The sequence below is a fragment of the Perca fluviatilis genome, chromosome 2, assembly GCF_010015445.1.
Source record: "Perca fluviatilis chromosome 2, GENO_Pfluv_1.0, whole genome shotgun sequence".
NCBI lineage: Eukaryota > Metazoa > Chordata > Actinopteri > Perciformes > Percidae > Perca > Perca fluviatilis.
Window position 1 is genome coordinate 22,224,491 of NC_053113.1, and position 11,266 is coordinate 22,235,756.

Consider the following 11,266-nt stretch of genomic DNA (forward strand, 5'->3'; position numbering starts at 1 on the left):
ATTCCATTCTAAGACATTTCATACAAGTAGAAATAGTTCACTTATCCCTGTTTGGATGATAAATGTCTCTTTTTATAGCAAAAGTTTTACTTTGATACTGATTGGCAGCCACTCAATCTGTGCTTTTCCTTAATTAGCATACTAAAGTTGAAATACTTCTAATTAATATTTGAAAGCATCGCAGATGCTACAGGTGAGGCCTTCGCTCTTTATCATTCATTTTCTCAAGTTATGTTGACCTTCGCAGTGGAAAAAGGTTTTAATTTGTAATTGCTCTGTAGTGCCCTTGGTTGTAATGCCACACACCCCCTACTGTCTGTGTCTGCACCAATCAAAGTATGGATACAAAGATTTACAAAGTGTGACAGCTTGTAGACACCCTGGAATAAAAAGCACTTGTCTTCTATTTAAATAATGTGGTGAGGAGTGAGTCAAGTCAAACTCCTTCTAAAACACAAGATACATCTTTTTACTTCACACAGTTAGAACCAGCTTTGTCTATGAGACATATCAAATAAAAAAAATGTTTTGTATAAGCCTATACTACTATGTCAATGAAATACTACTCTTAAGGTTAATGGGTGGTTAAAAAAGCTGAACCTCTCTGGAGCGTTTAACCATCTCGCCAGAATTAGATTTTCCAGTGATTTCATCAGTGGATCCATCATAGTCTGAACCCTGGCAGCAGGACTCACTATCTGAGCAGAACACACCAGCTAGTCTGTGGATGATAAAGTGTAGAAGAGTGAGGGAATGTCTCATTGCAGCCTGATAAGGGCTTACTGAGCTATTATGACTGTTGCACGTTATATTTACAGTGACATATCAGCCTGTGCAATTGAAACTATGATTGGCAAGTGGTGTGTGCCTATTTAAGATTGCAGATGGTTTTTTTTTTTTTTTTTTTTAAATAGGATCACACCACTCTTATGAAGAGAAGCTGCAAGGATGACAGACCAGTGCCTTCTTTCCAGTATCTCCATGGAACATACACATACTGCCAAAGAGCTACAGGCGGTTTTCTGTCTCTCACAATGTCCACAGATAAATTTCCACTTTTAATCTAGATTAATTACTCCCGAGGACCATATCTCAACATAATCACTTAAAACTCTATACAAGTCCTGAGTCAAAAAAGTTTTTTGTTCTTAATATAATTTTTTTTTCTGAAAACATAAATAAGTAATCTGAATTCTATTTTTGCCATATATCGTTTTGCAGTGCCACAGACAGAGTGGGGGGAAAGCTGTTAAACGGAACCATTAGAAGCATTGTGTGCGTGTGACACCTGCTGGGAGCCACCTCTGTTCGGTTTACATCAACCAAGTATATCTCTCCAAATGCGTCACGACGCGCCTGGAGCAGACATATGCAATAGCTCCACGTCCAGACTTCACGTGTGATTGTTTGGCGTTCACACACACAGCCATCTAGCAGGAGCCACCCAGAGGGGGGCATTCCTGTCCTTTGTTTAAGGAGGAAGAGGAAACCTGTCAGGAAAAGATTGTGTGGAGCAGGAAGCTCTCATGGCTAGAGAGCCCTTCCTTTCTTTTAGCGAGCAGGAATGCAGCTAGCAGCCAGTCATTTACACCCAAGGATTCAATTATGATTACATTAATTATCACAAACCTCTTGCTTTGTTACAAACATCCAGTCTGAGACATTAATGTCCTCCTGCAGCATGGCTTTCGTCCCCGATACATAACAAAACAATCACAGCGCTGTGAGCGGTGAATGAAGGGATTTTAGTGACTATATGCAGCCTGACATTTTTGTCTGGCCAACGTTTACACTCTTCCAAAACTCACACCACACCCAGCCGCCACAAACCCGTTACTTTACATTTCTCAAAGAAACAGCAACAATACGAGCAAATGCAGACTGCTGCATTCTTCTGAGCTTACACCGGAGGACACAGACTGAACGCATCGCAGGGTGAACTAATAGGGACTTGCCATTCAACATCTGGTGGCTGCAGCCATAATGCATCTGGAATTTGACTGTCGGGGGCCAGTAGCCAAAGTTAATATAGACCAGCGCTCTTGACTACCAACATACCGTTTCAAAACAGTTGTGTAACTATATAAGGATCAAGCCAAGGTATCATTGTAAAGCATGTGGGCTTTAAGTGTTGCAAACAGAGCAGTTACCGCATGCAATTACCAAATGACAGCTTTCCTTACACTTTCACAAAACTTTGTGCGCAAGGGAGGGTGAGACGTTACAATATTCAACAGCAACAAAGAGAAAGATAGATTATTTCTTGTGTAAATAACCAATCCACCACACTTTTTTGACCCACGGCAGTTTCTTCGGAACGAGCCGGGCGACGTGCCACACCGCTGTTGCGCAGCTCGACACATCGTATCCAGCGGCACATCCTGCCATGGCTATTGCTCAATCCCCGCTGCCCAGACTAAACCAAATCGTTGAACTCGTGGATTACATATACCTATATCAAAGTACATTCAGCGTAGGTTCTGAAATAAATAGCCACTCCTTTATGTCTTTCCAGAGGTGCGTAATTGTGCGCTTATTGGTCCCCAAAATCCAAAGCGTGATTCTGATTTAGCCTTGAATCCACACCGTAGCGTATCCTCACAACCAGGCAGCTTATTGAGAAAGGGATACTTTCAAAGAAAGAGGAAAACGAAGGAAATCTGGTTACCGCTTTCAGACCGAGAGAAAAAAGCCGCTCATCGTCGTCAGATTGGAGGTCCCAGCTCACAGACCGACACAGAGGGGCATTTCAACCCATTGCTTAAAAAAAGGAGGCGCAACTCCGAAAAAGCAGTCTCCCACAAACTCATACACCCCGTTCTCCACCCTTACCTTAATAGTTCCGTCCATTTTGCGCAATTTTCAGCGGACCCCGACAATATCCCAAACATGACACGCTCCTGAATTAATTCCAGCCCCCGGTATGCGGCGGAGAGAAAGAGACACTTTTACCGGATTGAGTTTTTTCTTTCCTCTAAATTTGGGAAGTGAAGTCACCACTGTTCAGAAGGTTGAGAAGGAAGCTGTGTGTCACCGAAAGCCCTGCCTTCAAAAAAGCAGGATACTGTCCCAGAGAGATAAGCAGGGAAAACAATTGAGTGTTCGCTCCACTGTTATGTTTTTCTGCTCGGAAATATTTACAGGATGACTGCCTGCGTTGCGCACAGCCATTGCTGTGTAGCCTGAATAGGCTCGTGTTTTGCTTTCCCAGTTGTGTCACATATGGTGTGGAAGGGTTTTCTATTTGTCCGACTTATGAATTATTTCTGCACACATTTAACTGAGGTTTTCGATAATGAGGTTTACTGTCGCAGGACACTCTTAAGTTATGTGATCCCACGTTTTAGAGCGCTTTTTTTGGTTCACGCCTACACTTTAGACGTGCATCTCGCCATGCCTCCATCCCTCTGTAAATCAGTATATTCTCTGTTTTATCCTAAATTCCATAGTGGAAGTGATACATTAAATGAAGTTTCAGATGTTTCTCTCAGACTTACTGCTGATAATGCTCTAAATCAAGACAGGAGAGAAACCTGAACACCTTTTGCAGGAGTTGTGGCAACCATGTCTTTTTTAATGTTACAACTCTCTGTGAAGTTTTCCTGAGACACCATTAATAAAACCCAAGCATTCAGCTCCTAACCGCACTACAGTCTGAGGGTCTGCTCTACACGTGTGCGTCTGCTGTTCCGCGCACAACTGAATGGATGAAAGCAGCCTGCATTACAAAAAAAAGCGCATTTGAAAAGAGGGCTCAAATGCAAATTGTTAATATTATTTTTATTATTGTTGTTCTTATTGAATTTGCCATTGTTATTCAATGATGTATCTACTCGCCTGAGCCCCCAAAAGAGAAATCCCCTAATCCCTACCCCCACATAGGTTTTTTTTTTCTTTTCGTCTGCTCTATGAAATTGCCCTCATCAATTCAAGCATAATTTTAGTGCAGATGCTAGACATGGAGCCAGCTCAGAACGTGACCAGACCAATAACACTGCAAGAAACGTCCATTTTCACAGCACATTCAGCATTTCAGTGATATATACAACATGTAAATCGAACGAGTAGATAACTTAGATTTAAAGGAAATCCACGTTCCAGATTATACTATTTTAATTGTTTCAGTTATTCATTTTGAGTAGTTTAGCGATCAATTCATCACTATCAAGAAAATCACATTTGATAGGAAAATACTTTTCTTTGAACCAAAGTGAATGTATCTCATTATACTGCCAGTTTTTATAACGCTTAACAATACTACGATTTAGTTGAAATCATGATGATGATGATGATGATGATGATGATGATGATGATGATGAATATTTTTTGCAGTGTTGGGGTTCGAGTGGCCAAACGGAGACTGCGCCTCCACAAGGACTGGCAGCAGGGCCGGCCTGTCTGCTCTCGACTTGGGGGTCTGGTCGGGCTGAGGGCCCCCACCCTTGGGACCACCACATCTGGATCCTGCTAAGGGTCAAGGCTTCTCCTGCCTGAGGCCAGTTCAGACTCGTGTAATTAAGGGAGACACCTTGTTTAACTCTTCAGTGACTGGTTTGGTTTCTTTATTTTTCTGTTTTTCTATACATTCCAATGTCTGAGGTTTTCAAAGAGGCATTTTATTTTAGGAAGATTAGTGATAAAGTGGCACATTTAGGAGAGTTGGTGATTCACCATACAGGGCTTTATGACCAGTAATAGAACCACATCTCTTAAAACACCCCACTTTTTTTTGTTTTATACTGTGATGTGGGTATTTGGATTCATGTCATTAGGTTCCATTAATAAAAAGGAAAGCTTACCCTCCACTATAGTCCATGCAGTGTTATGACATACTTTCCAGGATGCTTTTCAAATGACACAAACCCCTTGTGTTTACCTGCCAAGTCTGATATTCTAATCAAACAACATTTCGCCAACAGCTTGCCTCAGACAAGATCACTCCCTCTCTGTATTAAAATACCTGCCATCCCACTCATACCTATTAGGAAGACTAGGGGTCCAGGACCTACCAAGACCATAATGAATACAGTGGTAACAAACATTTTGGGAGGCCAATAAACAGATGCAGGTTGGTTTATACAGTGAACCACAAAACATCTGGCTTGACGCTGAAACTAGACAGCCAGACATTTCTTCCTTACACCATGAGCCAGTAGCTCCTCTGTCTCTCCGCTAGGGCAAGCAGCCAGAGGTGGGCGGACACTATACAGCGTTGATGTTGAGCCGTGTTTCAATTGTTAGGCTCATAGGAAGATTTGATGTATGGTGAATTTGGTTAGAGAAAGTGAGTATTGGTACACTAGTATTTATTTCTCGCATAAGCCAAACAAATCCAAACAATCTGTCAAAAGGGGAATACTGTATAAACAGGGACATAAACTGTATGAGGTTTCTTTAATCAGGCACATTTTTGTTAACAGTGTATTGTATTCAAGACACTTTTTCAAAACAAGTCAACATGCTTGTTTTTTCTGTTTAAAAAAACAAAAAAAACATTTATAGTGTAGTCTCCGAATGGTAGGTTGCACATGGGTACCTCATTTGATATGTCAAAGGTGGGGTGGGGAATTACTTCCAGTGCTGAGTGTTGTGAGAGACTTTTCCAAATAAAAAAACAGCCCCAGTCAATGTGAGCCTGCTAACTTTGCTGTTTATTAGACATCAGACTTGTATTCAGATCACTCCTTCTCTCGGTCAAAATACCGAGGGCAAAAAAATGGAGTCTGCAGCACATATAAGCACGAACTGTCTGGCCCCTCGCTCTAGGCCATAATTAATTTGAGATTTATTTTTATTGGAGAGTTCCAGTCTCGCCTGGCCTTAACCAAACAAAACCAAATGTTGGGCCGTGGATTCGCTTGAATGAGGAATATTTCTTTAGATTTTGTATTGAGGCGTGCCACATTCTGACCAATATCTCCCTGAATGTGAGTGAGCCAGTGAGTGCAGCACTTGCACGCAAAAAATACACGCTACCCTGAATCCGAGCAGAATAAGAAAAACAACATTATTGGAATCAGAACAAACAGAAATAATCTACGCTGCATTTCCACAGCAAATCAAAGCAGAAAGACTCAATTAAGAGCATATTTTCTCCTCAAACATTCCGCGCTATTCAACTCTCACAACAAATCAGGAATTGTTCTGAGGCCTGAAACGCCGAGTCTTTCTGCAGTGGCACAAACGCTGTGGCTGGATGAAAAGAGCCCTTATTCAAAGGGGGAATAAGTCTTCAAAACATTAACAGGTCGCCCTTGGAAAAATTCCTTGATTATGAAGATATTACTTCAGCTCGCCTCTGCACAATGGCTCATTTTAATCAGGCACAATCCGAGCAGTCACCCTCGGAGGATTATTATGATGGATGTGAGCAAAACGTCATACTGCCAGATTAATTGACTAACTAAGTACACGGTAAACTTTACATGGTCATACACAAGGTTTTATATAAAAAATATTTAATGGCGTCAGTGCCTCAGAAATGTAGCATTTGCAGGTATTCACGCTGCGCCATGTGTGACGCGATGCCGTTTTTTTATGTGAAAACCAGATGTGTGCTGTTTGCTTTATTTACATTCTCAGGACTGTGGAGGGGAGAGAGAGAGGGAGAGAGAGTGAGAGAGAGAGAGAGAAGAGATTCATGACGTCAAACATAATAATGAGCCATAACAGCAGCATTTTTAAGACAAAAAAAAACATCGACAAAAGTGGAATCGATCTTGGCACTTCAGATAGACCACAAAATAGCCACATTTCAACAAGTGACTTTACAGCGTAAACATGCAGCCGTTTACTACATAACAAGGTGGCAATCAAATAAGCATGGCATCTGTGCTAAGCTACTTCTGCTCTTCTAATTATCATTTTGCAAGAAGAAGCCTTTTTTTATTTGTATCCTTTAAAATCAGCATCAGCAAATTAACTGTAAACATGTAGCCTAATACTTATTTCTAATAGAAATAATTATAGATAATCATCACTGATTGTTTTTACACTCTAAGACACTGTAAGACTGGAATGACTTGAATACGAGGAGATATGGTTGGACATCACAGCCTGAGTAAAAAAAAAAAAAATGAAAGGACCCCCAGTTTGTCCCTCCAACATTACCTGATCGAAGAGACGGTGGTGTCTTACCTTGACGTAAGACGACGTGTCAGGGACAGTTTGAAACATGTCTACTTGACAGACAGGCCCAAGGGTGCTCAGTGTCCAATGGGCCCTGAGAAAAAGGAAAATATAGAGAATAAATAATAACGTAATAACATAACATAGTATTCTTTTTTTCGATTGTATTGTTTTATTTCTATATGTAGCCTATTATTTTATTGGTTATCTGAAATATTGTTAAACTTTCAAACGACAAAAAAACAAACACAAATGCATTTTCTTGTTGTCAGTAAGACACACTTGACAGCTGCGTGCTGGACAGCGTAGCCTACATACACACAGTACCGCGGGTTTTGTGAACCTCTACACATGGGTAACCACTTCCATCAAAATAAAGGGAAAGTCAAAGTATGTCTGACTGTACACATAACCATTTGATTCATTCATATCGATGCCTCGTTTTTCTCCACGGTGGTCAGAGGTATTAGACACGGGTAGGTTTTTAATTACCACTGTGCGTACATTAACAAAACCAATGCATAGCCTACACCACTAACCTACTGGTAACATGGATGAATGACTCCAAGTCGCCCAATAGGAGCATGGGCAGCAAGAAGAAGAAGAGGGCCCCATCCCAACCCCCATCACGTTTTCCCCTAAAGCTTACCACATATTGAAACACTTTTCGCTTTAATAAGTGCAGCTTACAAAGTCTAGGGTGAAAGGGCACTTAGAGGACGGTGTCTTTAGCCCTTCCCTCCTTGTGCAATTATTAGGAAGGCAGCGGCATAATGGTTGTTATATAGACTGTGTGATAAAGCAAATGAACGTATATAGACCACTATATTGGCATGCAGGACGCACCACTAAAGTTCAACATATCTTAACAAGGCCTATGGGACATCATTCTCCTGTTCAGTAGCATGTGTGCTCTGACCTGTCAGGAGGATTATAAATATACAACCGTGAACCTTTTACCGACTCTGCATTTGAGCGTAATTAGTGTTAGATGCAGACGCGCCCTTGTGATCTTGTGCCAATACCTGACAGGGAAATTCAACGGGAAAAAAAGAGAAAAATTATACAATAAAAAAAGGGGACTTATACCTTCCTACACACGCTCAGGGGTTTAACAGCACTATAATTTATCTTTTTTTACAGCACAATTTCACGTCCAAGTTTTTTCTACTTCTTTTCATTGAATTCCTGCCCCATGATAAATTAGCCAAGAAAGAGAGGGGTTATATATGAACGTGGCACGGCTTAATGTAGAGGACCAATGTGTTTTTTTTTTTTTTTTTTTTTTTTGCTTTTTTGTCTTCTCGGCTCCTGCAGGCAAATGCAGGGCTCGCCTCATAAAGTTCCCCAAATGCATCCAATTTCTACGCGGTAAAAAGTGCATAGGACACCGCATCTGCAGCCAATTAGGCAGAGGAGGACTGGTGAATAACGGCGTGAACCTCCCTCCGAGACAACCCCGTGGGCCGGGACCCCTCTAGTGTTACATTTTAAGCATCTTACCTTGCTGTTATCCATCATAAACGAGAGCCAACTGATTTTGAGCTAATACGCATTCCATTTTTTTTTTCATCTTACATGTAGACTAAAACCCTCTAAAGTGATACAGCGAAGAGGTGATCTCACAATAGTTCTGTATTTTTTTTCCATTGCAAAACCCATATTTAACTCAGACCTTTAAAAAAAAAAAGTTAAATGTCAAGACTGCAATAAGACACACAATATTAGAAATAGAGGCAGTTTCATACACTTTCCGAAACATCCGCTCTTTTTATATATCAATCTGTTTGGTTTATTTTTTTTTACAATGTGACTATCAACAATAACAATAAAACAAGTGGACATGATTTATAGTCCTCCTGCATGGACACCTTTGCTGCAGAGTTTGTCTGAGAAAAGCCTTTCAGCAAACGCGAAGTGTTATTTTTCTCACTCACCTGTCGTTTTTCTCTCGGTCGTTATGTCGTTTTCGATCAAATCACTCCTTCGCCAATTCTAAACAATTAGTCCCGTCCAGGCAAAGCCAAAGCCGTTTTCTAATAATGATGACAGTGAGTTATTTTTGAAAGGGGCTGAAAAGGAGCGCCGGGTGTATGCATGGAAATGTTGCTGAGATGGGAGAGTCGCGACCAATGAGCAGCGAGAGAAAACCTCCCCTTGCCTGCCGTGTGAGGCCACTGAACCATGAAATAAGGGGAAAGCAGAGAGAGTAAGAGCGTCATAAATCTGCTTTATAACGTATTTTGGTAAAGGAAAGTGTCGAAAAAAAAGTCTGTATAGCCTACATATAGTTTTAGATGTCTCAATAGTTATTAGTATTCATTTGTGATTAAGTTCACACAACACTGCAGATATCGGAACAGCGGTGGTGTATGTGGTTAAACTGCTCTGTGGACAGTCAGAGAACTTCAAAAGCCCCACAAACATCATTACAAAAACATAATATTCCTCTAAGAAATGTAATTGTACTTTCTTTCACCTTCTCTCCGCAAATAAAAGGTGGACAATTGTATTTAGATGTATTATAACGACATAATACATCTAAATCCCCATAAAAGATCATTCACAAGGACCAGGCTTGATCTGCTGTAGCCTATATATCTGGAACATATAGAGCATCTTTTTGATCTTCACACCTCTACAGCCTACTCTGCAAAATATCCATGCAAGTAGGAATACATAACCTGCTATTATGTTGACTTTAAATCAGTACAATTAATTTTAATAGCCATCGGCAACATGCACTCAGGAGTTTCTCTGCAGACATTCATTCATGTTCCTGTCTGTCCTCATGGTGACAGTTCCCGCAGGAATACAACCAGCAGCACGAGTTCCTCTGCAGCGGGTTTGTCTTTTCCTGCTCAGTTGACCCCACTCAGTTCACTAACTTCATTTCCTTCACATTGCTGCCCTCATCTTCGAAGAGTCCCCCATAGGATGTGGGGCAATTCACGGTAAGGAAAGTCGCCCAACCATAGCATTTTACAGCCTCATCAAGGTCGCTATTTCACGCAGAGCAACCAAAGTGAAACAGAGAAGTCGCCTGTAACGTTTTTTCTTTCTTTTCTTTTTTTTTTTGCATTGGAAAGCCCTAACACATGCCAAAGATGAGTGTGAGTTGTGGGATCTGTTGCTGTACTTTAGGCCTATTTCATTTGCTCATTTGCAACACGCATCCATCATATAAAAATATTTTTTGATTATGATTAGCCTACTTTATGTGTTATTTTTTGGTAAATAGTGAGGTAATGACAGAAAAAAGTCTGGAAACATTTGGAAGTTACAGTGCTGGGGGTCATCTGGTAAAAAGGTCGTCTCTTTCATCACCGGCTAGACCTTCTGTTTGTGGCACCGCTTCCTAATGCAATGATTAAAAACAACAACACCGATAATAGTGTTCCCAGCAAGAAACAATGGACGGAAATCCCAACATCCGTTTTACTGAAAAATGGCATTCATGCGACTGCTGTGTTGCCTTCCTCAGGATACAGTAGAAGAAGTTTTCTAACACATTTGAACAGCAACTATTAAATTCTCCAAAAAAATGATTAGCTAATATTAATACTAATATTAATAAAGGTAGAGCCATTAGCTGTTTTAGTAGGACACCAGACTAAGTGAAGTGTATCCATGAACCAAAAGCAGCTTTTGATGGTTATAAGTCAAGAGCTTACTATCAGAACTCATTCTCAAATGTGCCATCAGCATTGAAAACATCACATGTTAAGTTAAATCCCATTTTCACTTTAGAATGAGAAGAAACAGGTTGCTATCTACTACAGCACTGAAAAGAAGACAAAGAGAAATTTCGGATATAACTGTTATGTGTCAGTACTAGACCTACACTAAGTCAATTCATATCATATCATATATATATATATATATAAGTTAATTATTAGTGCCTGTTAAACCTATCAAAGGTGGTTCAACTGATCCACTGTGACTGTCAACATTCTGATTGCTTTGTCCTATGTGTCAACACTCTTTCTTGAGTTTTTTTAAGGAGTTGAAAAAAAACCTGAATATATTTGCAAATTGTCTGGTTGTTTCATCAACTCTTGAGTCTTGCACCATCCGGGACTTCTTGTTTTTGCCATGGTATTGACATTACATGTGGAATGTGGCTGTGGGGTAATTA

The 11,266-nt window shown here is 40.5% G+C and overlaps 1 protein-coding gene across 8 annotated transcripts in view; it reads right to left on the reverse strand.

Moving 5' to 3' along the window:
- The window catches only part of fli1 (Fli-1 proto-oncogene, ETS transcription factor), a 33,646-nt gene extending 24,357 nt beyond the window's left edge, over positions 1–9,289 (reverse strand). The window contains exons 1-2 of one of the 8 annotated variants that reach the window (XM_039790305.1): positions 9,066–9,289; positions 7,111–7,222 (exon numbers count right to left, since the gene is read on the reverse strand). In XM_039790305.1, the coding sequence (XP_039646239.1) occupies positions 7,111–7,176 (66 nt within the window). In that variant the 5' untranslated portion in view covers positions 7,177–7,222; positions 9,066–9,289. The other 7 variants (XM_039790251.1, XM_039790268.1, XM_039790240.1 and 4 more) reach the window with 7 other exon arrangements.
- Between the last annotated feature and the right edge of the window lie 1,977 nt (positions 9,290–11,266).